Source organism: Ammospiza caudacuta, chromosome 11 (genome assembly GCF_027887145.1).
Source record: "Ammospiza caudacuta isolate bAmmCau1 chromosome 11, bAmmCau1.pri, whole genome shotgun sequence".
In the NCBI taxonomy this organism is placed as follows: domain Eukaryota; kingdom Metazoa; phylum Chordata; class Aves; order Passeriformes; family Passerellidae; genus Ammospiza; species Ammospiza caudacuta.
Genome location: NC_080603.1, coordinates 6,671,769 through 6,698,214, shown reverse-complemented (window position 1 = coordinate 6,698,214; position 26,446 = coordinate 6,671,769). Strand labels below are relative to the sequence as shown.

The 26,446-nt window shown below is 52.8% G+C and overlaps 1 protein-coding gene across 1 annotated transcript; it reads right to left on the bottom strand.

The window, feature by feature from the left end:
• Window positions 1-1,804: 1,804 nt before the first annotated feature.
• TSPEAR (thrombospondin type laminin G domain and EAR repeats) lies at window positions 1,805-16,075 on the bottom strand. The gene is made up of 12 exons (XM_058812517.1): window positions 15,958-16,075; window positions 12,283-12,503; window positions 11,971-12,209; window positions 10,951-11,041; window positions 10,049-10,205; window positions 9,249-9,380; window positions 6,627-6,859; window positions 5,155-5,341; window positions 3,107-3,336; window positions 2,843-3,030; window positions 2,220-2,321; window positions 1,805-2,039 (listed from the first exon to the last, which is right to left on the bottom strand). The coding sequence occupies exons 1-12, from the start codon at window positions 16,073-16,075 to the stop codon at window positions 1,886-1,888; spliced, it is 2,052 nt and encodes a 683-aa protein (XP_058668500.1). The 3' UTR covers window positions 1,805-1,885.
• Between the last annotated feature and the right edge of the window lie 10,371 nt (window positions 16,076-26,446).

Below are 26,446 nucleotides of genomic sequence, written 5' to 3'. Positions count from 1 at the left end.
CAGGCAGCCCACGGCAGGGAGCACCAGCACCACCCAAAAGGGCAGGGCTGGGTGCCAGCTTCCAGCATCTTCACATGGAGCTCATGACCACCTGGTGGGCATCAAAGCTTCCTGGTGGGATTCTCCAGTGCTTTCTCCAGACCAGTGCCACCAATCCCCCCTCCCCAGCAAGGCTGGACAGAGTAGATGACACGGGACACCCCACACGGGCCCGTCCGTGGTGACAAGCAGCCTCAGGCAGAGCCTTTTTCCCCACCAGAGCTGGGCTGGCAGGGAATGCAGCCCCAGCACACCCTTGTGGTTGGGAGAGGTGGGCTGTGGGGCCAGGAGGTCCCTGCAGGGGTGCACAGGGGTCACTCCATGCTGGCTCCAGCGAGGCACCAGCCTTGCCAAGGGCAGCACAGCCTCCCCAGGGCCCTCAGCACCAGGGAACTCCAAAGTCTCTGCTTCCTCAATAAAGGAAAAGCCCTCAGGGTTTGTGCTGTGCTGGGAGATGAGCGTCCAGGGAGGGTGGTGGTGCTCATGGTGCTTGGGGGGCTTATCCTAATCCAATCTGCCTAAATTCAATGTACCAGCACAACTCCCATTAGGCACCATCCCCTTCCACGCTCAGCTGAGTCCCAAGCAGGGACCAGCTGCCCAAACACATCTGATCTTGCCTTATCTTGCCCTTCTCAGGCTGAATTAGAGTTGTTGCTCACAGCTCAGTGATGGAAGCAAATCAAATTGTCCCTTTTCTCACAGGGGAGAAATGGTCCTTCCTGGCAGAGCCAGCTGCACTGAGCAGGGAGTGTTCAGTGAACAGGGAGGAGAGGGGAGGGGAGGGAGGGATGCAGAGGTTCCCCTGCAGGTCTGGACCCTGCAAAAGTTCAGGCTGTGACCCCTCCCCAGCTCTTCTTGATGGGGCTGGCACCTCCTGAGTGCTCCCAGTGCCAGGATGGGTGTCCCAGCTGAGCAGGAATCCATCCTGGCTCTGGGAAGGCTGAGAGGGGCTCTGGGACACCCAAGTGGGTGGAACAGAGGGGCACCCCCAGCCCAGCACACTCCTGAGCTCAGGGCCACCCCATCCTCACTGGGCTGGCCATGGCCATTCAGGGGTGATTTGCTGGGTGAAGGGACGCAGAGCAGCATGTGGGAGAAAGGCTGGGTGCACACACTTTATTACAGCTCTGGTTAAGCAAAAGAGTCCCCCCAGCAAAGGTGAGGAAAAGAAAAGAGGCCACAGTTGCACCTGAAGCAGGTTTGGGTTTTTCCCCACTCCCATGGCAGCTGGGTGGGTCCAAATGCAAAGCAGGTTTGCTCAGGGGTCCCTAACCCCAGGCATGGAGCAGTGCTGGCCCTGGAGCACACCAACAGCTCTGAACTTGTTGAAGGAGAACCAGCCCAGAGAGGGAGATGGGCAGCACTGTGGCAGTGGCACAAAGGTGACATGAAGAATGGCTGCAATACCAAACCAGCTGTCCTCAGGAACATCACAGCCCAGGCAGGCAGAGCCAAGCCTGGACACACTGTTCCCCCACAATTTCTCACGTGTTTACTCCCCTGTGCCATGCATCCAGCCCAGCAGCTCCTGACCTGCTCCGCCTCTTCCTTCCCTGCCTTTGTGCAGGCTCTGGGTCCCTCCTGGGCACTGGAAATTGCCTGGAACCACGGTTCTGCTAAGCCAGGGGATGCACCCACGCTCCACAACCTTGGCTAGGACATGGTGGTGGCAGAGCTTTCCCAGGAGAAACAGCCCCTGGACAAGGCTGCAGAGAGCCTGGAGCTCCCTCCTCCTCTTCCTCCTTTCCTGCAGCAGCCCCTGCCCGGCTGATGCTCCGATGCTGCAGCCATTCCCGGGCTCTGTGTCCCTCTCCCCCGACGGGCTGGGCGTGTCTCGGCTGCCTCAGGTGGTTTTCAGCCTGAGCACCTTGGAGAGCGGCTCCCTGGCGCTGGAGTAGAGCAGGAAGGAGCCCTCGGCGGTGTGGAACGCCTCCCAGTCCCTGCAGCCCACCGTGGGCAGCTGGTGCGCTGCCACGAAGCCTTCGTAGCCCTGCCACCTGCACAGGGAGGGCAGGGTGCCATGGGGATGCCACGTCCCTGCTGTGGTTCAGGGTGTGATGTCCCATCCCTGCCTGGAAACAGGGAATAATCCTGCCCACCCTCCCTGGGCAGGTGCAGCAGGGTGTGCCCAGGGTTGTTCCTGCTGGCAGCAGCCCCCAGCCCGCCCTGTGCAGTACCTGTAGATGATGCTGTTGACAGAGAAGGTGAAGCCATCGAAGGAGTTGGCCACCACCAGGAAAGAGTCGTCTCCCACCGAGAAGAACTCCCAATCCAGGGCACTGGGGAGGGAATGGGCAGAGGGACAGGTGAGATGACCTCCATGTGGCCACCCCACCCCAGTCTCTGACACATAAAAATCCCTGCTCTTCCCCCCAGGCTGCTCCTGAAAGAAATCCACCCTCATTCCCAAACCTAGGCTCTTCTCCCAGCTCCCACTGGGGTTTGGTGCCAAGGAGCCATCACCCAACACCCTCCCCACCAGCCTCAGGCCCTGGGAGTGTGAAGCCTGCAGGAACCCTCCAGGAGACAGGCAAGTGCAGTTTTAAACTGAAAGAGAAGAAGCCCTGGCACAGGGTGCCCAGAGAAGCTGTGGCTGCCCCTGGATCCCTGGAAGTGTCCAAGGCCAGGCAGGACAGGGCTTGGAGCCACCTGGGGTAGGGGAAGGTGTCCCTGCCCATGGTGGGGATGGAATGAGATGGGATTTAAGGACCATTCCCACCCAACCATTCTGGGATTCCATGATACCTTTGGGGTGCTCAGGGGTAGGACCAAGAAGCACCCTGAACCCTTGCCCAGGTACCTGTAGGTGAGAAGGTCCTGGAATTTAACAAACATCTGGGCCGTGACGTTCAGCTCATAGATGGAGGAGTTGATGGCATAGAAGTTGGAGGGTGCTGGCATCCCACTGTCATAGCTGTGGCTGTTGGCCACAGCCAGGAACACTCTGTCCCCAATGTGGAAAACCTCCCAGTCAGCTGCACCAAACGTCTGTGGGGAAGGAGGCCGTGAGGAGCTGCATGTGGCTGCCCTGTCCAAACACAGAGGAGCAGGGGCCAAGCCTTACCAGGATGGACTGGAAGAGCTGGAAGGAGCCCCTGAGCCAGATGTAGATGTGTGAGTAGATCCTGGTGGAGGTGCCATTGAATGTGTTGGCCACAGCCAGGAAGGAATATGGCCCAATGGTGAAGAACTCCCAGTCGTAGGCTCCAGAGGTAGGAATGGTCTGGTTGGTTTCAAACAGCCCTGTCCTGGGGTTCCACCTGTATATCACACTGTCTATGTTGTGGTTGTTCCCTGGGGGACACAGATGGGCGCCATGAGGGAAAGCAATTCCTGCTTTGTGGAGGAAACAAGACCCCAAAATAGGCTCAGCTCCATGAATATTTGCCAGCAGGTCTCGAGGCTGTTTGTAAGTGACCTGCTGCTCCCCAAGAAGTAGCCAAAGAGATTCTACAGCCTCCATCCCTACCTAAAGACCCCTCCATCCCTATCTAGTGTCTCCATCCCATGGAACACACCAACAGCCTGTCCCAAGTGCTCAGCAGCAGCAGCAGCTTTGTGGCAGCCCTGGGAGAGGAGGGACAGGCAGGGGCTTTGTCCCCACACAGGCAGCACTCCAGAGGCTCCCTGCCAGCAGCCCAGGGTGGACAAGCTCTGCTCTGTGGCAGGGATGTGTCCCTATGCCACAGCACTTGTCACAGTTGAGACAGCCACCATACACAGAATATCACCACACAATTTCAGAAAGCTTCAGCCCATACAGAGCAACACCTCACCACTTCAGAAGGCTTCAAGCATTGGCCCTTCTTGTTCTTCAGCCCAGCCTTTTGTCCCCTCCTGTTGCTGCCCTGCACCTGTGTGCCCTCTGTTCCCTTTGGTGGTTGGTCAGTGCCCCTGGGCACTCCCTGGCTCATTGCTGTCAGTGCTGCTCACCTGCTGCTCACAGCTGTGCCCACTGGGGCTCAGCCCCACTCCCAACCACCACAAACTGTGTGCCTACATCCCCTAAGCTCCTGAAATTGTGGGCTTCCCCCTGCCCTAAAGCTCCATCCAGCTCCTCCAAGGCTGAGGATCTGGCTTCACCTGCAGCACTGCCTGGTTACGTAGTACTGGAGATAAAATTGAAAATAAGCAGAAAGATTCAGCACAGACCCTGTCCCCACTCTTTCTTTGTCCCCTGCAGTCAGAACCCAGAGGGTGACTGTGTCAGCCACTTGCTCAAGAGCTTTTCTCTCCTCCCAAGGCCTTGGGAGTCCCGGGGGACCCCAGGCTGAGTGTTCAGCTCCCCTGCACTCCTCAGCATGCACAGGGAGCCTGCTCTGAGCAGGGCACTGCCAGGCTTCCAGACTGCTGGGAAGGATGAAAGCTTGACAAGAAAGTCTCACAGATATGGATGCTTAGCAGAAAGATTTTTGAATGTCAAATCTGAAGAAGGAATAGAAATGAAAGCAAGTTTTTATATAGAAGAAAATAATTGCTGAGCCAGTTTTACTGGATAACCAAGGAAGCAAAAGGTGTGTTAGTTAAAAGGGGTTTTTATGACTTAGAGCAAAGGATAAACCCATCTCAAACAAGATATTTTTAGCAAGAAGAAAGATAGCACAGGCCAACAAGTCAGCAGATGTTGCAAGTAGAAAAAAGGTCTCAGAATTTTCCACTGCAAAAAAGCTGGAAAAACAACTTCTAGCTTAAACTGTAATGTACTAACTTTTAGTGACTGGAGAATAGTAACATGGATATGGTATTCACAGTAGTTATGACAGGCTATAGATAATAGTTAAGGTATAGATTGGTTCTGCTGTATTAAGATGCTCAGCAAAGAAAAGTATATAATGCATTGTAACCAAAAGAAAAGTATATAAAGCATTGTAACCTAAACTAAGGGTCTCCAGGCCTGCCTGCAGCTGGAGCTGACAGCTGTGGGCACAGCTCTGTCACCCATGACCCTGGACTGCTGTAACATCTTGGATGGAATAAACGGCATTTTGGATAAAATAAACTGCATTTTGTATACAATAAACTGCATTTTGGAGAGCTGCCTGGAATCCCACATCCCTCATTTCAGCTCTTACAGCAGATACCCCCCTGCAGGGAGCCCTGAGGGCTGGCTACCTTCCCTGTGGTTGACCACAGCCAGGAAAGCCTCTCCCTGGATGACAAAGGCCTCCCAGTCGCGGGCGCTGTGCGTGCTGATCCTCTGGTACGCCAGGAACTTCGCCTTCCTGCGGCTCCACTTGAAAATCACTGAGAACTCCTGGCCCCTCTCGTTCTGCTCAAAATTGGCCACTGCCAGGAAGATCTGGAAAAGGAAAAGCCCAGGTGGCTTGGGTTTCTTCTCCTCTCAAAGCAGCATGGGCAAGAAAATGCAGGGGGAGGCGGGATGGAGGTGGCTGGTGTGGGATGAGATGGTCCTTGAGCTGTCCCCACAAAGTGGGGACAGGGACCCAGTGGCCTCTGGGGGTCCTGCCCCCATGGCAGGGGCACAACTGGCAGCCAGCAGCTCCTAGACAAGGGGAGGGAGAGCTGAGCTGTCTGCACTCACACCCTCCAGGCCCAGGAATGGGGAGCATGGACGTAAAATGCACTGGGGAAGGAGGGAAGTGACAAACCCCTCTGAAGGCAAAGGTGGTTCAGAACAAAAAAAGGCATAACAATGACAATAATGCTAACAATTCCCTGAGACAAAACATTTCCCAGACCAAGAAACCCCTGTGGAAGTGTAAGGGACAAGAGTGGTGCAGCAGAGGTGGCCAAGTGCAAGGCAGGGAGCACATCCGAGCTCTGTCACGCTGTGCCACCCCAGTGTCCTTCGGATGGAAGGACATTATGCAGAGATTATGGCCCAGTTTGGGCCACAAAGAGGCACAGGGACACAGCCCAGAAAGAGGAAAGAGTCAGTGGGAGTGTCTCCTGTCTCCTGGCCTGTACAGGACCAAGGCTTTGTTCAGCCGCCCCCAAGGACAGGGCTGGGCTGTCCCCCCACAAAAGGTGAATCCCCAGCCCTGCTCTCCCTGCAAGCACCAGTCCATGGAGCCCCTTTGGGGCATCCCCAGAAACAGCTCCAGTGGGAAGAGAAAACCCTGGGGACAAAGCCAGAATGGGTCACAACAGAGGGGGAACAGTCCCAGCTTCCCTGGGAGCCCTGCACAGAGCTGGCTCCCAGCAGATGGCTTTCCTGGGCTCCCCCCAGGTGCTAAACAGCTTCCCAGGGAGAGAAACCAGGCAAATCCTCTGCTCAAGCCCCAGGGCAGATTGACCATGGGAGAAGAGGCAGCTCTGAATTCCTGGAATAATTTAAAAACAAGAGAATTTTAAAATGCAACAAGTTGGACTCAGCTGGCCTCAAGAGGGAAATGCAGGCCCTGATGGTACTTCAAGACCATAGGCAGATCTCTGAGATGCAGCTACCTGTATTCTCTAAACCTATATTCTCCAAAGTGATATTTTCTAAACCATGTCCAAGACTCCAGGCTTCAGAGAACCCAGTGCTGGGCACCTGCAGTTTATACTTTACACCTTCCGTTTATACTTTATACCTTCAGCTTATACACTGCAACATGGGAGCACCTTGCTGGCAGGCTCACCTTCTTCCCAATGGTGAAATACTTCCAGGACTGTGCCTGGTGTGTGGGGATGTTCTGGTAGTGCACAAACTTGCCGTCAGTCCACCTGTAGATGGCTGATCCCGGGGGTGTCAGCCTGTTGGCCGTGGCTGCAAACAGCCCCAGCCTGGGGATGGTGAACACCTCAACACCCATGGTCTCCGAGTTGGTCACCAGCTTCTGGTGCTCCTCCACGTAGTCCAGCCTGGGTTGGACTGGGAGCACACAAAGAAAGAGGGATGAGGTTAAAAACAGGTGGGTTTTAGCTGGAGAGGAGCTTATCGTGGATATTTTTGCCGCCAACAAACAAGAGGAATGGTGAGGAGGACTCCATTTATATCAGAAGGCTAATTAATTACTTTATTATACTGTATTATTCTATACTATATCACATTACATCTAAATTGAAATTGCCAAGCACTCAACTGCCCAGAATTGCAGTCATATTTTCTGAAAAATCCCTTTGCCAGGATTTTTTCTCCTGAGAAGCTGAGAGGCCTCAGAGGAAAAGAAAAATCAATAATTATCTGCTACTGTGGAATGCAACAGGTGCATCTTTGATTGGTCCATGTGGTTGTTTTTAATTAATGGCCAATCACAGTCCAGCTGTCTCAGATGCTCTGGTCAGTCACAAGATTTTATTATCATTCCATTTCCTTTTCCTGTCAAGGCTTTTGATGAAATCCTTTCTTCTATTCTTTTAGTATGGTTTTAATATAATACATATAATAAAATAATAAATCAGTCTTCTGAAACATGGAGTCAAGATTATCGTCTCTTCCCTCATCCTGGGACCCCTTTGACACCACCACAGAGAATCTGGTGACTGTCAGCCCACGGTCCCAACACACACAAACCTGGATTCTAATGGTCAATGAATCAAAACACTCACACCAGAATCCAATTAATTACCAATTCCCTTCAGGTAAACAATCTTCCACAATGCATTCCATTTGTGAACAACACAGGAGAAGTAAATGAGATAAGAATTGTTTGGGGTTTTTTTCCTCTGAGGTTCAGAGGGTGTGAAACCCAGAAATATTCTTGGCCAGAATTTTGCTTTGCTTTTCTCTGTGAAGAGAAATGTGGTGACCCTGCCTCAGTGGCACCTGCTGCTGTGCAGGGCTCTGTGGGGCACATGAGGGTCCTGGTGCCACTGGGGGTGAAGGGCCAAACCAAGGGGTGGGAAGAGGCTGACTGCAGCACATCCAGCCTTGTTCTCCCTGGGAGCAGGGAATAACCCCATGGCACGGATTTGGATCACTTTGGTACATTCATCCTCAAGAGAGCAAGGAGGAGATGACAGCCAGAGAGGTTAGGGAAGGCTAAGACAGAATTAATGCCAGAAATTGGAGCAGAAACCTCCAGAGTGGCCCTGATAGCAGGCAGATGGGCACTGGAAGGGACAAAGGGCAGAAAGGGCAGTGTTTGGTGGCACCAAGGGGCACAGGTCAGTAAGACCCCAGCATGAGCTCTCCTTGGGAAAACAAGGACATCATGCCAATCCTGATGGCTTCCAGAGGTAGGGAAGGATAGAGGGTCCAGTCACTGCTGTGGGGAACAAATGGCTCATCCAAACCCAGAAAAATGCTGGGAGAGGAGGGAAGGGAAGGACAGCTCAGTTAGGGACTTATCCCATCCTCCATGTCCTCTCCAGCGATCCTGGGAAGACAGCCTGGAGTGAGTGACAGTACCAGTAGATGAAACCCATGTAATTAAAGAACACCCATCCATCCCAGGCTCTGGTTGGCTTTCCCACCTTGGTACTCCCACTGATTTCCTTACCAAGTGTTCCACCAGGGCCCAGATGATATTGAGGCCTGTGTCTGCCACCCTCCCAATCATCCCTGGTATTTCTGGCAGCTTTTGGGTCTCTTTGTTTCCTTTTATTCATCCCACAAACACTTTTGCACTGGGGCAGCACCCCAACACCCTGAGCATGGCTCTCTGTGGGGTGAGCTGTCTGAGCAGACAGGTCAGGAGCTCATCCTGCCCAGAAAATTCCCAGGAGGGACAGATAACTTGGAGAAGCAGAGAGGCACTTGAATCCAGAGATGCTCTGGAAGCATCATGGGCACTGAGAGCAAAGCAAAACCCTGCCAAGCAGAGCACAGACAGGGGCCCCCCCAGCCCCTCATTGCTACTGACTCCCATCCCAAAGGGGTTTGGGGGGCAAACTGTGGCATTCACATGCCCTCTGAACAGAGAGAAGCTGTGAGACAAGCAGAGAAGAAGGAAAACACAATTCTTACCTCGCTTGTGTTGTGATATAATAGAATGCAATATGGAAATTGTTTACTCAAAGTGAGGATGTTTTGTTCTCTTGGCCTATCAGGGTCAGTTGTGTGTGTGTGTCACACTGTCATGGGAGAATCAGAGATGAGTGCAGTGTGAGCAGTGGTGAGCAAGAGTGAGTGCATGGCAGATTCAGTTTAGATGAAATATACATAGTATGGTACAATAAAGTAATTCTTTAGCCTCCTGATGATGGAGTCAGATGCATCATTTTCTCTCCCCTTTGTCAGAGTCACCTTTGCAAAAGCAAAGCTCAGCTCCTGCTCTGCTGCAAGGCTCTCCTTCCCTCCCCAGAGCCTCCCCGGGTACCTTCCAGCATGGAGAGCCAGGCGCTGCCGTTGCACAGGTACAGCCCTCGCCGGGAGGCGTTGAACCAGAACTGAGCCTTCTCCTGCTTGGAGCAGCGGGGCCGGGCCCCCAGGGTCACCTTCATGTCAGTCTCTGGGCACAGAGTGTTGTCATTATATTGCAAGAGGTCTATTGTCATTACATTGCAAGGGTTCTTTGTTGCCAGAGTTTTGTACCTCCGTGACGTTTCTTGTAGGCAGCTCCTCTGGGCACTGACTCTTCTTTGTCCTCACAGCAGCCAACTAACTCCAGTTCCCACCAACCCACTCTTTTATAACACTCTTCCTACTGGCTACAGCTGTGGCCTGTTAACATCAGGCCTGCTCCTAATCCTTAATAATTGGCTCAGCTGCAACTCTTTAGGGGGTAAGATTACTTTCTATACTACCTTTATTTGCTTATGTTCTATCCCCCTACAGGAGAGGAGCCAGGCAGGAGTCTCTCAGTGCACACAGTGCAGGAGCACAGAGGCAGGGAGGACAAACATTTTGGTCTCATCCTCATCAGGCAGTGGGGAAAATAGAATCCCAGCACAGATCTGGGAAAGCACAGACTGGGACAATCTGTGTGGGGTCACTGACATGAGCCCAGGGAGCCAGGCAGGGCCACCCTTTGTGTTCAGGAAGATTTTGGACAGGGATCCCAACACACACATTGAGAAACAGAGAGTGCTGGGGACAGGAGCACCCTCCTCCCCTCTGCTCCTGCTTCATTCCCAGCCCCTTCCTCTCTCTGCTGAGAGCCTGCCATGGGGCACTGACCGTAGGGGTATTTGAGCACCTCGTTGCTCACTGCCTTTGCAGGGACATCCTGGAGGACACTGGGCACAGAGAGCGTTGCCACTTTGAAGTTCAGGCCGTGGCACATCCGGGGGGTGGCATCAGCTCCTGGCAGCAGCACAAGCTGTCTCAGCAAGCCCTGGGAAAAGTGGGGGCACAGGGATGGAGACCAAGTCCCACGGATCACAGAATGGGAGCTGCAGGTAATCCATGCCTTGGATTTCCTGCCTTCCCTCCTGGGATGCAGTGTCACAGACATCTTTTCATTAAAATCCTTTCATTAGAATTTTTCCTGCTGAAGCTGAGAAGTTTCAGCATCAAAGTGTAAACAATGGTTATCTGCTGCTGTGGAATGCAACAGGTAGATCTGTGATTGGTCTCCTGTAGATGTTTAAATTTACTGACCACTCATGGCGGAGCTGAGTCTCGCTCTCTGCCGAGACACAGATCTTTGTTATCATTCTATTCTATTCTTAGCTTAGCCTTCTGAAGAACCTTTTCCTTCCTTTTCTTTTTAATATAGTCATAATGTTATATATATCATAAAATAATAAATCAAGCCTTCTGATCATACAGTCAACATTCTCATCTCTATCTCATCCTGAAAACCCCTGTGACCACGGTCACAATGCAGAAGTGCCCACAGGATTTGTGGGCAATCTAACAGCTGGGGCAATCTAACAGCTGGAGTAAGGGGAGCACTGGCATGGGGCTTGGAGCAGCTGCCTTGCTATGCCTCCACATGGCAGGGACCCACAGGAGGGACTCTGCCTTCTGTGCCATGGCCCAAGCCCTGCCAGCATAGGGGACTGACTGTGGGTCACCCCAGAGCCAGCCCTGAGCCCCTCTGGGCACCCTGGACAGCCCAGAGCAGGGGCACCTACCGTGAACACGCCTTTCCTCCTCCTCCTGTTGCCCAGGTAGAAGCTGGCTCTCCTCACCGACAGCGAGGCTGGAAATGGGGTCTCCACCACCCTGGGGATGGGCAGAGGAGAGGTTTCACAAAAAAGGGCAGTTTCAAAGCAGTGGCCAGAGGAGGTGTGGGTTAAAAGGGAAAATAACCTAGGTGTCAGTTCTTAATTGGAAAAGGGAAAATAATCTAGGTGTCAGTTCTTAATTGGGCAGTTTAGCCTTAAAAGACCTTGTAACAAGAGATTGTTGGCCATTTTGTGCCTTCTAATGAAAAGCTGCCCAACTCACAGTAGTGAGACTGTTTTACTGATAAGAAATAATAATAATAATAATAATAATAATAATAATAATAATAAACCTGAGTCTGAACACGAATTACTGAACACAACCTACACATCCTTGGGGTTCTTAATAGTTTAGTTCTTAATTGGACAGTTTAGTTCTTAATTGGATAGTTAGTCTTAAAAGACCTTGGAACAAGAGATTGTTGGCCATTTTGTGCCTTCTAATGAAAAGCTGCCCAACTCACAGTAGTGAGACTGTTTTACTGATAAGAAATAATAATAATAAACCTGAGTCTGAACATGAATTACTGTCTCAAGTCTTCAATCCAGACCCAGAAAAACCCACAACTGGGACCCCCTCAGTGGAAGAACATCACCCTGCCCGCCCTGACGAGCCCCCAGCACCGCTCCCAACCTACACATCCTCGGGGTTCTTAACTGGATAGTTTAGTTCTTAATTGGGTAGGTTAGTCTTAAAAGACCTCGTAACAAGAGATTGTTGGTGTTTTTGTGTCTACTATGAAAAGCTGCCAAACTCACAGTAGTGAGATTGTTTTACTGATCAGAAATAATAAACACCTGAGTCCAAAGATGAATTACGTCTCAAGTTTTCAATGAATTCTGTCTCAAGTCTTCAATCCAGACCCAGAAACACCCACAACTGGTGGAAGAACATCACCCTGCCCGCCCTGCCGAGCCCCAACCTACACATCCTTGGGCACGCTGCAATCCACTGTCAAGGAGAAGGACTGTCCGGACACCGCCAGGACGAGCGTGTGCCAGCGGCTGTCGGAGAGGGACACGTTGGGGAAGGTGACGCGGCTCTGCCATCCCCCGGCGCGCTCCTGGCTCCAGAACATGAAGTGCAGCTTGTCGGGGGCGTAGCGCATCCCCACCAGCACGCCGGGGCTCTCCTCCACCATCAGCGTGAAGATGTACTCGTTCCTCTGCAGAAGGGCACGGGCTGGCACCTGCGGGGCCGTGCCAAGCCGTGCCATGCCCAGCCGTGCCCGTGCTCACCTTGGCGGGGCGGCGCAGCGCCCGAAGGGTGACGATGATGGAGAACTCCTCGGGGAAGCGGTCGCAGTGGATGAAGAGCCGCGAGGCGGGGAAGGCCAGGGCGCGGGGCCGCGACGCCGAGAGCTGCAATCCCCGCAGCCCCTGCACCTGCAGGACCCGCATGCCCCGGGCCAGCGCCCCGGGCGGCACCGCCTCCGACAGCACGTCCAGCGGGCGCAGGTCTGTGCCGAGAGACAGCCCAGGGCGTTACCCCCAGGTGGGATGTGTGGGGACTTATAAAATTACAGGGTTTTGGGAAAGCTGAAAAAGGCAGGCTTTAGATAGCGGCAGAACTGTGAGTAGAGCTAAAGCAGCAGCCATGAGATAGGTCAGCAGAAAAATTATTTAAACTGTAGGAAAAGCAAAGGCAAATAGAATAATAGCTTGTGTATTAATGCTTGTCTCAATAGCTTTCTAAGCTGCAGAAAGTTTATCTAGCAAGATATTAAGAAGGTTAAAGCTTAATAACGGAGCTCTGTGCATTGTGTTTTAAGGCTTATAAACAGATATTGTACTGGAAATAAGCAAGCCTTGTTTAACCAAAGGTACATGTGCTTATGGTGATTGGATAGAACTACTATCAATGTCCTTTTGCTTTGTGTGATTAGTTGAGAAGCTTATAAAGTAAGTTGTAACATTAAGTTTTTTGGCCTGCTGCCTAGATTGTGAGCTGCTAGCACCTTCCCATTATCATAATCATGTAATGAGACTGATGCTGAAAAATAAACAGCTCGAAGCCCTTTCCACTGCAGCCCCATCTCATTCATGTCTGTAAATAGCCCCCCTTGCTGGTGTCAGGATGGGGTACCTGGAGCTGGCAGAGCAGCAGGATGGGCTGGCGTGCTGCAGGAGCGTGCCAGTCCTTCCCTGGGGTCTGCCCCGAGCCCCTCTCCAGGGCCAGAGCAGAGATTTGCCCTGCAGACACAAGGCTGGCATCTCCATCGCCACAGCGGGAACAGCGAGAGAGCAGAACCGTCTCACTGAGGCAGCTCTGGGTGCTGACACTGGAGCTGGGACCTGCCAGCCAGGCACACCCTCGGGATCCCCCCGCCCCAGCAGGCAGGGATGCAGTCTGATCCCTTTGGAATCAGTTGTGAAGGGGATGGGGGGAATTGTTCTCAGGGTGACATCCCCAGATTGCAGTTCCCCAAACCACACTGGCTTCAACAATTGGAACACCTTCCTCAGCATGGTGGGATGAGATGGACATCAGCCCTTTGGCATCAGTTATGAAGGGCATGGGGGGAATTGATCTCAGAGTGACATCCCCAGGTCACAGTTCTCCAAACCACACTTTGGGTTCAACCACTGGAACACCCCAACATGGTGGGATGAGGTGGACATCAGCCCTTTGGGATCAGTTATGAAGAGAATGGAGGGAATTGTTCTCAGGGTGACATTCCAGATGGCAGTTCCCCAAACCACACATTGGGTTCAACAACTGGACCACCTTCCCCAGCATGGTGGGATGAGGTCTCCTTGCTCAGCTGCTTCCAAGGCTGCCACAGCCCTGCTCTCAGGGCAGTGGGGAACAGCTCCACCCCTCCGGTGCCGTTCGGGCTCTTCCAGCCCAGCCCTCATTGCATACACACACTCTCCCAGCAGGCACCAAAACCACTCATTATAAATAATTACCCTCTCCCCAGAGAAGGGAGCGCCGTGCCCAGCCCCAGGGCATTGCCCCGGTGAGAGCGCACAGCACAGCAGCACCAGAAAGTGCCACCCCATGGAGCAATGCCAGCTCCAACATCGTGGCACAGGCAGGGCTGGAGCAGCTCTGGGGGTTTCTCCTGGTCTGGGACCCTCCTGGTTTTATTTCGGAATGGTTTTCTGGCAGAGGAGGGAGATGGTGGGGAGATGGTGCCCGAGAGATGAAGCCGCTCTTGGCAGCACAAACCATCCCTGATTCGGTCCCGCCCCGCTGAGACCTGGCTTTTAGCTCCAATTTGTACTAATAAATCCGGGCTGCTGGGGCACAGCAGGAGGGCTGGGAAGGAGGGAGCTGCGAGCAAGGCTGGGCTGTGTGTGTGAATTCAAACCAGCTGCAGAAGGGAAGCGCTTCCTCCAACACAAGCCCCGTTCCAGGTGGGCAGAGCCAGGAGGAATCTGCTCGTGTGGCTCCATCCAGAGCAGAGCAGGGACATGGGTGAGGTCCTCCCCACCCTGGCAGCTCTGTGTGCCCCCTGCCCACCCCACTGCTGGTTTAAGCAAAGTCCTGGTGGGAGGGGGGGTTTGACTGGAACAGCTTATTTCAGAAATGCATCACTCAAGCAACAGCCAGTTCCTGTTTTCCCCAGCAGAAAGTACAAGCTGAACTCAGGCTTGGATTTGCAGAGGGGTTTAGGAGCCCCCAGCTGCCCCTGAGATGCTGAGGGTGAGCTGGGGGAGAGCTCAGCTGGGGCTGGAGGCTGTGGGCCAGGAAGGGACCAAACCCAAACCCCTAAATCCAAAGGGCTGCCCCCCACATCCATCACTGCCAAGGCTGGCAGGGCAGCTGGGGGGCTCCAGCCCAGCTTGGGCAGCACTGATGCTGTCAGGGGACCTCGTGCCAGGGTCTCCAGGATGATGCTGGGGCCTCAGCACCCCCAGCCAAGGTTGCTTGGGAACAGCAGGGACATTCCCAGAGAGACTGGAACCCCTCAGGGAGGAGGCAGAAACTCTCCAATCTCTCCCTGGTTTTCTTCTCACATCACCTGGGCTGGAACAAAAAGCAAACACAGTTGCCATCAAACTGGGACAAGCCCTAAGCAGCCCCAAAAGCGGAGGCCAGGCTTTGCTGCCCACCCAGCACAGGCGTGGGGAGGGGATGGCAGAGCTGGGGCACCAGGGCCCTCCTGGGCTCGGGAAATGAGGTGGGATGGGAGGGTGGGGATTGTGCCTGTCAGAGCACAGAAAATCCGGGCAGGAGGGACTTTCCAGGGGACTTCATGGCTTTTTCCAGTCCTTCCCCTCCCCTCTGCCTCCACTCCAGCAGAACCTGGGACAACGCCTGTGCAGCAGGGACGGGCCCAGCTCTCCCTACAGCTCCCACAGGGCTGGATGCTCCCCTGGTGGCACTGTGGGGGCTGCAGGCACAGCAATGACACCATCCATGGTGCTGCCATGCAGCCCCTGAGGCACCTCTGTCACTCGGTGCATTGAGCGAGCACTGAGCACTGAAACACCTGGGCTGGGATGCCAGGAGAGGCTGACCCAAATCACAGCACACTTTCTGGGCTGTGCCCCCCAGAACAGAGCTCACCTACTGAGCTTTGCCCCCCAAATCAGAGCTCACCTCTTGGGCTTTTCTCCCCAAATCAGAGCTCACCTCCTGGGCTTTTCTCCCCAAGTCAGAGCTCGTCTCCTGGGCTTTGCCCCCCAAATCAGAGCTCACCTTCAGGGCTTTCCCCCCAAATTAGAGCTCACCTTCTGTGATTTGCCCCCCAGAACAGAGCACACCTCGCGGGCTTTGCCCCCCAAATCATAGCACACCTCCTGGGCTTTTCTCCCCGGAACAGAGCTCACCTCCTGGGCTTTGCCCCCCAAATCATAGCACACCTCCTGGGCTTTGTCCCGGCAGCGTGGGGAGCATCCCAGCCCGGTCCCGGCAGGTGAGCCCACCTGTCCCCGGTGCAGCACCCCCGGCCCGGCTCCTACCTGTGCAGTGCTGCCAGGTCCTGCCCGCCCGGGTGAAGCCCCCGCCGCTGGCCCAGCGCAGCAGAACCACCCAGAGCAGCAGCGGCGCCGCCATCGGGGCCTGCCCGGGGGTGTCCATGCACCGGGGCCTGTCCTGGCACCCCCGCGTCGCCCCGGTGTCACCGCCGGTGTCACCTGCAGCCCCGCTCGGTGCCCGTGCCCGGCCCGGGCATCGCCCCCGGGGCACGGCCGGCCCGGCACTGCCGGCTGCAGCCTGCACACAGACATTTAAATGAGAGGTCGGTGGTGGGAGAGGAGGAGTCCCGACTCCTCCGAGAGCTTTTATCTTTTGCCCAACCCTCTGGAAGGCGGCTTTGGGGAGGGATTTTTTAATCTTTTTTTTTTTCTTTTTCTTTTTTTTTTTTTCTTTTTGCTTGCTTTCTTCGCTTCCTTTAATTTTTGGTGATTCATTTTTCTGAGCTCACATGGGAGTAGGTGAGAGATTCACCCCTGCCTGGAGAGAGGCGGGGTGGGAACCCTCCTGCCCCTAAGTGAATTGGTTTTCAGCTTGGATTGGATGAGACCAATGGCCAGATCCCAAAAACTGTGTATTGTTCCCTCAGAATTGTCCCGGGCAGGTGATGCACACCCCATGCCCCAGGCAAGGCTCCATCCCCTGCCACCAAAGTGCCACCAACTCAGAAACCCTGCAGGTTCTGCTGCTGCAAGGGAAGCACCAGCAGTGGGAAAGCTCCCTGCTCACAGTGAGAGCTCTGCTGGGCTCCACCAGCCACAGAACCAGTCTCTTCCATTCCCCAAACAATTGAAACAGGCTCCCACCCCCCTCATCCCCACAGCCTCCCTGCGAGGCGAGCGCTGCAATGGAAAGCGGATTTTTGGCGAGGACCAAACGCCAAAAACTGTGTCACAAACTGGGGGTTTTGTCAGCGAGGAGGAGCCAGAGCTGGACCCACAGCCGTGTTTGCTGTCAGTCTGTCCCCACCCCAGAGTGCTGGGAGTGAGAGTGCAGCCCAAGGAGTGCAGCACCATGCCCACACCTTGGTCCCACAGCCCAACAGGAGCTGTGCTGAGCCCCACGAAGGGCAAGACAGCAGAACCTTGGTGCCTCTGTCTCAGAGCTGGAGATGGCTGTGTGTCTGTCCAACAGCCCTAGCAGGGCTGCATGGAGCCCCCCATCCCAACAGCCTCCCTTGGGCATCCCCAAAATTAGGGTTCTACCAGGATTGTGCTTAAACAGAGCTTGACCTCTCTGCAAGAGACGAAACACTGCTGTCTCCTCATCCTCATCCTCATGCTAGGGATGTGTCCAGTGGCACAGCCATAACCAAACCTGGGGGTCCTGAATGGCACCTGGGAGTTCCAAATGGCCCCTGTGAATTCCAAATGGCAGCTGGGGGCCCTGAATGGCAGCTGCTGGAGGTGAACACAAGGCATGCAGGAAGACAAACCATCCCATCTCCCCTGACAGGCACAGTCCCTCCTGATACTCCTCACAGCCCTGAGGGCGCCCACCAGGGCTGGGACTTGGAGCAGTCACCCCACTGGAACCCCAAGCCATCTCCAGGATGGAAATTGGTGTTCTTGGTGTTCCAAGCATGTCTGGCAGAGAGGTGGGCACTGGAGGGGAGGCTCCTGTCAGGTTGGAGCCGGGGAAGGCATCACAAACAAGAATCAGAGCCACCACATTTCCCAGGGCTGCACACATGTGTCAAGTTAAGCGTGGCTTTGGGAGCTGGCAGAGCTGCCCTGAGCAAGGGATGGATTTGGGGAAGGCTCCTGCTGAGGCTCTGCAAGGGTCCAGGGAGGGAGGGAAAGTCCTGGCGGAGATTCTGAGTCCATTTGTTTTCCAAAAGGGATGCAGCTACCTTTCAGTGCTTTCTTGGCCAAAAAAAACCAGTCAGTGGGGACATCCTCAGAGCCAAGGACACGCTGTGAGACACAGGGAGACCTGTGGGCGTCCAGGCCAGAGGTGGAGGGACTGAAGCCCCCCAGTGATGAGCACAGAGGACGTGGTGGGCTCAGGCTGCTGTTCAGCCACGTTAATGAACATTCTCCAGGTGAGGACAGGGACATTGAAGGTCCTGAAGGGTTTTGCTCCTCCCTGGGCTGGGATGCTGGCAGGAGATGGTGGAGTGGCTTGGCCAGGCCTGGTGCTTTGCTCCTGCCTGGTGAGCCAAGCTGTGATGTGAAGTAAGGACAGGGACACATCGCTCCCCGCTGTCACATTGGGTCCAGGACCTGCTCCGTGTCCCCAGGACAGTAGGAAGTGGTCTGCAAAATATCTCCTAAGCACACAGGCTGCACACATTCCTGTGTGCAGCAACAAGCACGAGGGGATGAAATAAAAGAGACAAACAGCGAGACGTTTGCCTAATTCACATGGGGCGTAAATAAAACCATGTGGTGGCTCCACAGAACAAAATGATCCTTGGGTTTTCACCAGAAAGGTTTGGCCCTCCCTGGGCTAGGAAAGGTTGAGAAAGCCATCTGCAGGCAATCCATTGGGAGCAGAGCTTTCCTGCAGGGGACAGTGTGAGGAGGGCACCTCGCTGACGCCAGGGCCCGGCTGGACCCTGCGCACGGCGGAACGTTCCTGCCCTTCCAAGGCTGTAACTCATTCCTTATTATTTGCAGACACAAAGCCGTGTTTCAGGGCTTCATGCCTTATTCATTTCAGTCTTTATTCCTCACATCTGTATATAATCAGAGGATCCTTTAGGTTGGAAAAGACCTCTAAGTCCGTCAAGTATTTTTCCTCTGAAACGCAGTGCATGCATCAGCAAGGGCAGAGCTTTGAGAGACCCCATAAGTGACTGATGGAAAAATGCCCATCCCATGGTATCCCCAAATTTTGTCTGCACCAGCAGGGCCAGCAGAGCCTGCCACACATCCACGGGGAGAGAGCTGGAGGTCAGTGATGAGTCCATGGAGTTGGTCTCACCTGTGTGAGCAGCAGGGTGGGCATCAGCCCTTTGGGATCAGTTATGAAGGGCATGGGGGGAATTGTTCTCAGAGTTACATCCTAGATCGCAGTTCTCCAAACCACACTTTGGGTTCAACAACTGGAACACCTTCCCCAGCATGGTGGGATGAGGTGGACATCAGCCCTTTGGCATCAGTTGTGAAGGGAATGGGGGGAATTGTTCTCAGGGTGACATCCCCAGATCGCAGTTCCCCAAACCACACTGGTGTAAACAACTGGAACACCCTCCCCAGCGTGGTGGGATGAGATGGACATCAGCCCTTTGGCATCAGTTATGAGAGGATGGAGTGGAATTGTTCTCAGAGTGACATCCCAGATTGCAGTTCCCCAAACCACACTGGGTTCAACAACTGGACCACCTTCCCCAGCATGGTGGGATGAGTTCTCCATGCTCAGCCACCTCCAAGGCTCCTCCCTTGTCACCTCTGTCCTTTCTCCCAGGCTGAACATCTTCCCTGGAGCAACCTGAGCTCCCTGAGTCCAACCCAGCACCATAGAACAGTTCCGGCAAGAGATCCCCACCCCAGGAAACCTGTCAGCGTCGTACAGAAGCGCAAATGTCTTTAACCCCAACGCCTTTCAAAAGCTGAATTCCCAGAAGTTTTGGAGAGGTTCTGCCAGAAAAAGCTTTTTGAAAGACTGGGAGGATTGCAAAAGGCACAGTTTTTAGGAAAACCACCAAAAAAAAAAAAAAAAAGCACAAAGCCGCCCCAACGCAGCAAGTCCTGCTGCCAGCTTCCCAGCATGGAGCTGCCTTTGGGAGCAATCCCTGCCAGCCACCAGCATCGTGTCCCAGAGCCCTCCCTGGCCCCACACCCACTTCCAGCCCCGGGCAAGGAAGGAGCTGGGAGCCCCCAGCCTGTTTTGGCCATGGCTTGCAGCCCATGTGCCCGTCCAGGCAGCCAGGAGGAAGCTGAGCATCCTGCCCTGCATTTGGAGGACACATGGCAGCTGAGCTGGCAGGCTCTGAAAGGGCTCCAGAAAGCAGACACTTAACTTTCACCAGTACAAGGGAAGACAGGCTTTGAGACCATGCTTTGAGACCATGCTTTGAGACCACACTTCCACACTTCCCAGAGCTGTTTCACATGGGGCTGTGCAGCCCCCACAGCTGCGTCTCCCCTCATTTTGCCCTGCATGTGACCAACAGCTCTTCACTATTGCCTGTCCCTTGTTGATGTAGTTGTTTTAATTTTTGTCACCTTCCCCGAGTGTGCCCAAACCTGTTGAAGAGGCTGAGCCACCTCCCCACAGCTGCAGGATCCCCAGACTCACCACTTTGGATGGACAGCATCCAACCCAAGCACACTGACTGTGGGAACAGTGCTCTGGGTGTTTTCTGTAGATCTCAGAGGCAAAAGGGCAGGACAGGGGCCTGCAGGTCACTGGGTGGTGGTGCAGGGGATCCAGGAGCTCTGCCTGAGCCCCCTGCTCCACCTGCAATGGGAAAATTCTGCTTGGCTTGGAGCTCAGCTGAGATCTGTCCACAAAGGGAATAAACAGAGATCAGAGGCCAAGGGGAAGGAGGCAACACTCATGTTCCATGCTCGCTGCCTGTGCTTTAATCTCCTTCAGCAACGGCTCTTGTCCCAACACCTGGGGTTGTGCAGAGCAGCTGGGGTTTGGAAATACCTGAGATTTCCTCCCTGCATCAGGATCAGCAGCTCAGCAGGCTGAGCATGCACACCCAGGGGCTCTGAGTGGGGAGCTGCCAGCTTAGCCAGGCAAACCCCATGGCAATGCTCTGTGCTGACCTAGAGATGTGGGCTCTCCATCCCTGAAAATGACCAAGGCCAGGCTGGATGGGGATTGGAGGAACCTGGGCTGGTGGAAGGTGGATTGGAGTGAGATGAGCTTCAATATCTCTCCCAACACAAACCACTCAGGGATTCTGATGCTGTGATCTCTCTCTGTAGGCTGCCTTGGAGCTACACCTGAGCCCCAGGGCTGGCTCTGGCATGGGGAATCTCCCTTGGCAGGGCAGGGGGAAACCCTCCCACGCCTCTGCTTGCAGCCCTTTGATCTGGGCAGTGACCACAGCACCAGCTCTCAGCAGGCAGATGGCTGTCAGCAGCACAGGGAGCCACAGCAAGGAAACCCAGGGATTTTCCCCACGTGCTCGGGCCCACTGAGGGCTGGCAGGGATAGAAAATGGGAAGCACAGTGCTGAAATGATCCCATGGCTGCCAGGCTAGGGTCCAGTCAGCAATTTCTGTGCCACAAATCCACCTCAGACCGCCTGCCCATGGAGAGCGTGGGCACCACAATCCCCAGTGCTGGCAGCAAATCTGGGCTGAGATCACAGGCTGAGTCCCTGCAGCAAACAGCAGCTTCAGCACCCACAGCCATAAGAAACCTCCTGCCCCAGACACAGAGAATCACTGGCCAATTTTATCTCTCACTGGCATGACAATGTCAAACTTTAATGTGAAAAGTGCATATTATATGGCTCTACGCAGATATTTACTATATGTATTTGATTGTATTGATTAGTAGTGCTGTATTAACATTTTAATAGTGTGGTAAATTTAGTTTTGTAGTTAAAAGGTAACTTTTGTAGTTAAAATAGGAACTATGGATGTAGGATATATATATTTTTTTAAGAAAGGAATGAGGTACTTGAACCAGATAGCAGCCACAGGACACCTAAATCTTTCAGAGAAAGAGAATTTATTGCTCCATTATCAGAAGAAACTAACTTCTTCCTGCCTTGCTCAGGCGTGAAGACACTGTCAGGATTCAGAGGAAGAAGTTGATGATGACCAGACAGAATCCTGTGTTTGAATGGAATTTATGCATCATGTATGACATGTATGAATATTCAACGGGCTATTGTTTTTAAGGGTTAATCCTCTGTTAATGTATGTTCTTTTTCAGGCTTGCGCTGCCCAGAAAAAGGTACACTGTCTGTAACTGTTTGTTTCTATTGTCTCATATTGTCCTAATCCAAATTGTCCAAATTATTATTACTCTAATTATATTATTATTATTTTATAACCATTTTATTACTATTAAACTTTTAAAAATTTTAAAACCAAGCGCTTGGTGTTTTCCACATTAATTCCCCCAGGAGCAGCGATCCCGGCTCGGAGGAGCGGGGCAGGCGGCGGGACAGGCGGGCTCTCCGTGCCCACCCGCCGGCTCCCTCTCCTCCGACATCCGGCAAGGAAAGCGAACAAAGGCAGAGAACAATTCCTATTGTTTTCCATGACTTTCTTCAGGGCGGCTCTTCCAGCGCGATGCTGCTGCCCAGGCTCTCCGGCTGAGGCACCGCGGCCCGCTGCGCTCTGGGGATGGGGTTCCCCTGCCACCGACCCTCCGAGCCCTCCACCAGCACACAGACAGCTCTGCCAGCAGGGTTACCCACCCACCACGGCTCCTCTCCTACTCCACAAGGAGCCACAGCAAGGAAACCCAGGCATTTTCTGGGAAAATTCCCACTGGGAATCCCTGAGGTGCTCAGGCGTGGGAATATGGCAGTGCTGGGTTGATGGTTTGGCTCCGTAATCTCAGAGGTCTTGTCCAAATGAACGATTCTGTGATGACACCCAGATTCCTGTAACCAGCCAAGGAACAGAGCCTGTGGTGGGGAAGGGGTGAGCTCAGCATGGGCTAAAAGTGAAGGAGATCATCACCCTGATCACTTCTCCAAGTGAAGATCACCCTCATCACTTCTCAAAGGGAAGGAGAATCACCCTGCTCACTACTCAAAGGGATTGAGACCACCCTGATCACTTCTCAAAGTGAAGGAGAATCATTCTGATCACTTCTCCAAGTGAAGGAGATCACCCTGATCATTTCTCTGGGTCTCCAAGGGGGAACAGAAGCATCTACAGAAGAATCATAGAATGGCTTGGGTACGAAGGGACCTTAAAGCTCATCCACTGTCCCAGGTTGCTCCAAGCCCCATCCAACCCAGCCTTGGACACTTTCAGGGACTGGGTAGCCACAGCTTATTCTCTGAGCAAAGAAGGAATCTACTGTGTAAGAGAGAATTCAAACTATGAGTCTTGTAGGATGGTGACAGATGGATAAAATAAAGCAAATGCCCCTGGTCACTTACTGGGTGTTCCAGGGACAGATGCTGAAAGTTTCAAATGTTAAGTGAGGCTGGACACATTGGACAAGTGGCTTCTCCAATAATACTGATGTTTTTGTAAAGCCACACTTCATACAGAGCCTTGGGAACTTCCCACAGCCCACAAACACCAGGCCTCCCACCAAGGCCATGGTTCCAAGGAGAAGATCCCATATCAAACCAGGATCTGGCCAAGGACAAAGCTCAACTTCTAACTGCCTCTCCAGACAAATTGAGCTTGAAAACACCTGGACTCCAGCCTGCCTGTCTGCCATCCTCCACCATTGCCAGGTCTGGTGAGAAAAGTCGAGCTCTGGGTGAGCAAGGCCCCTCTGGAGCCACCCTCACAGCAAGCCTGTCAGATACCAAGGAAGCATCTCCAACCCCAGAGGTTTTTGCTTCAGAACAAGTTCACCTGATTCAACCCACTCCATATTTCACCATTTCCTAGTTCCCAGAAGGACGAATGGCAAGGGGAAGCAAGGGGATGAGCTCTGCTGTTCATTTTCAGCTGGGGGACCTGGGCATGCCTCTAACACACCTGTCTCACAGAGGGAGATCCCCCAGCACCTGACCTGCTGAGCAAGCTTGGAGGGATCCAATCTGATCAGATCTCAGGGATCTAATATGAAGATCCCTCAAGACAGTGATCCTGGTGGAGCACCACACCAGGAGAGCAGTCTGTGTGAGCCCATTCCAGGCAGACTTAGCAAAGAAACCCAGATTCATTCAACATCCCCATGCCAGCCCAATTGGGTTCAATCTGCCAAATTATTTTGGCATGGGGAGAACTGTTTGGGGCCCAAACTTCCATCCCAGCTGTGGGTGGAGAGCCTCCCCATGCAGGGCCCTGCACACAAGTGTGTGGGTGCCCCCCAACCCCTGCATGTTGCATCCTGCATTTCTCTGCTTTGAACCCACCCTGGCTGCAGCAGGGGTGTTTGCCTTCCCACCTCAGGGAGCTCTGGCCCAGGACAGCCCTTCCTGGCTGTGGCATTCACATTCTCTGAAATAAGTCCTTCAACCAAAGGGTTTTTCTCCTGGGAAGCTGAAAGGCAGAGAGAGGCCTCAGAGAAAAGGAAAACAATTCTTATCTCATTTGCTTCTCCTGTGTTGTGCTCATGTGGAATGTGTTTGGGGATTGATTCCCACAGGTGATTGTTTCATTGGATTCTGGTCTGAGTTGTTTTGATTCTTTGGCCAATTGGGGCCAAGCTGTGTCAGGACTCTGGAGAGAGTCAGCAGTTTTCTTTATTATCTTTTTAGCCTTCTGTAAGTATCCTTCCTGTATTCTTTACTATAGTGTATTATACCTTAAAGCCCATCCAGTCCCACCCCCTGCCATGGGCAGGAACACCTTTACACTATCCCAGGCTGCTCCAAGCCCCACCAACCTGGCCTTGGACACTTGCAGGGATGGGCAGCCACAGCTTCTTCTCTCAGCTACAGTTTCTTCTCTTCCTTCTGTATTCTTTAGTATAGTAGATTATACTATAATATACTATACTATACTATACATAATAAATTAGCCTTTTTTACTATAATATAGTATAATAAAGTAATAAATTAGCCTTCTGAGAACATGGAGTCAGATGCATCATTCTCTCCCTCCATTGCTGGGTGTCCCTGGCTGGAGGGACTGCCAGGTATTGGAAAATGCAGATCTGAAATACCCAGGTATTTCAGATCTGTGCTGCTTGTCCTTTCCATCCTCACAGGGGTAAAACACACGGAGCATCCTCACCAGGAAGGCACCTGGCACAGAGCTTCCCTGCTGCATCCATCCCAGTGCACAACAGCACCTTCCATTCAGGATATCACCCCAGAAAGGCAAAAAAAAGCTGGCAGGGAGCCCAGGGCTGGCTCTGCCCACGAGCTGCAGCCCTTTCATGTGGCTCCAACGCCTCTCATACTTTCAAAGGCACACCAACCCACTTAATGGATGTCTCACAGCCCACTGTGTGTGTTCTGACACAGCCCCTCTGCCAAGGAAAAACAACAGTGAGCGTGTGTGGATGTGTGTATACACAAAGGATTGACAGAGGATGTTGCTTGCATTTTTACAGCTTTGTTGGAGGGTTTGGTTGGGATTCTTTTTTTAATATAAAAGCCTAAAGCAAATACAATGCAGAGAAAAGGATTTTTTAAAAAAAATCTTTAATACTTTACCTACATGCATAACACCTGTAGAGCTCTGACACTCCCCAAGGAACATGTTTTATAATAAGTGTTTCAGGCTGAAAAAAAGACAACTGCTCAGAAAAACATTGCTACTGACCACTACTGCACATCCTGCCAACATGAGTGCTCATTCAGGGACACAATTAAGTCTTTCAGGGATGTCTATCCCAGGAGCTACACACCAGCTTTGCAAGCTTTTACCTTCAGGTGTTCCCCAGCTGCAGGAGCTGAACCCTCCTGCTTCATGCAAGGATTCTGTTTGTGGCAGAATAATGAAGTTTTAGGGTATTTTGGCAAATATAAGCAGGGAATCTAACCTTTAAACCTTCCCTAGAATTCCAGAATGGTGTGGGTTGGAAGGGACCTTAAAGCTCATCTCATTCCATTCTCTGCCATAGGCAGGGACACCTTCCACTACCCCAGGTTGCTCCAAGCCCTGGCCTTGGACATTTCCAGCCTGTGCCAGGGCCTCACCTCCCTCACAGTGAGAAATTCCTTCCTAAAAGATCACAATGAACAATGAATTTCAATGCACACAAATGCTCACCCTCTGCCTTCAGCTGAGTAAACAGCCACCAGGCAGGACAGTTGTCAGCTCAACACCAAGTTTCAGTCCTCTGAGGTGAACTTCTGCCCACATTCTGCCACCTTTAAGACTGAGAGGTAGATATGGTCACTGGGTGGCTTCAAATGCCCATCAGCAAGCCCACTGCATGTTAGTCACCTAAAAAGAAAGGTTTTTTTACTTTTGAACAGAGATTTGAGGACTATGGGAGCTCTGAGTTGGAACTGGGCATCTGAGAAACCTGCTTGAGTGGAAATTATTCCTGTTTGTGGCAGGGGGTTGGAACCAGATGGTCTTTAGGGTCTGTTCCCATCCAAACCATTCAGTGATTCTATGATCTACATGTTCTCCTCAAATCCAAGTGCTGATACCAGCACATTCTGAATGAATTCACCTGTTGCATGTTCACAAGAACTTCCTAGGCCAGATACATGGATATAATGACAAACTACACATCTGCCCACTGTCAGATTTTTATAGTTTTCTTTGAATCACCCACTGCCAGCATTAGAGACAATACATTTGCCTGGAAAGCCCATGCTGTCATGTCAGCTCTTTCACTCCTAAAGTATGCCATGTTTTAGCTGGGTTAGAATGAACCCTTCCACCCCTTTGGAGCAGGTCTCTTGGCTGTGTGGTTACTCACATACAACACCCACTGCAATACATTTGTGTACAACTA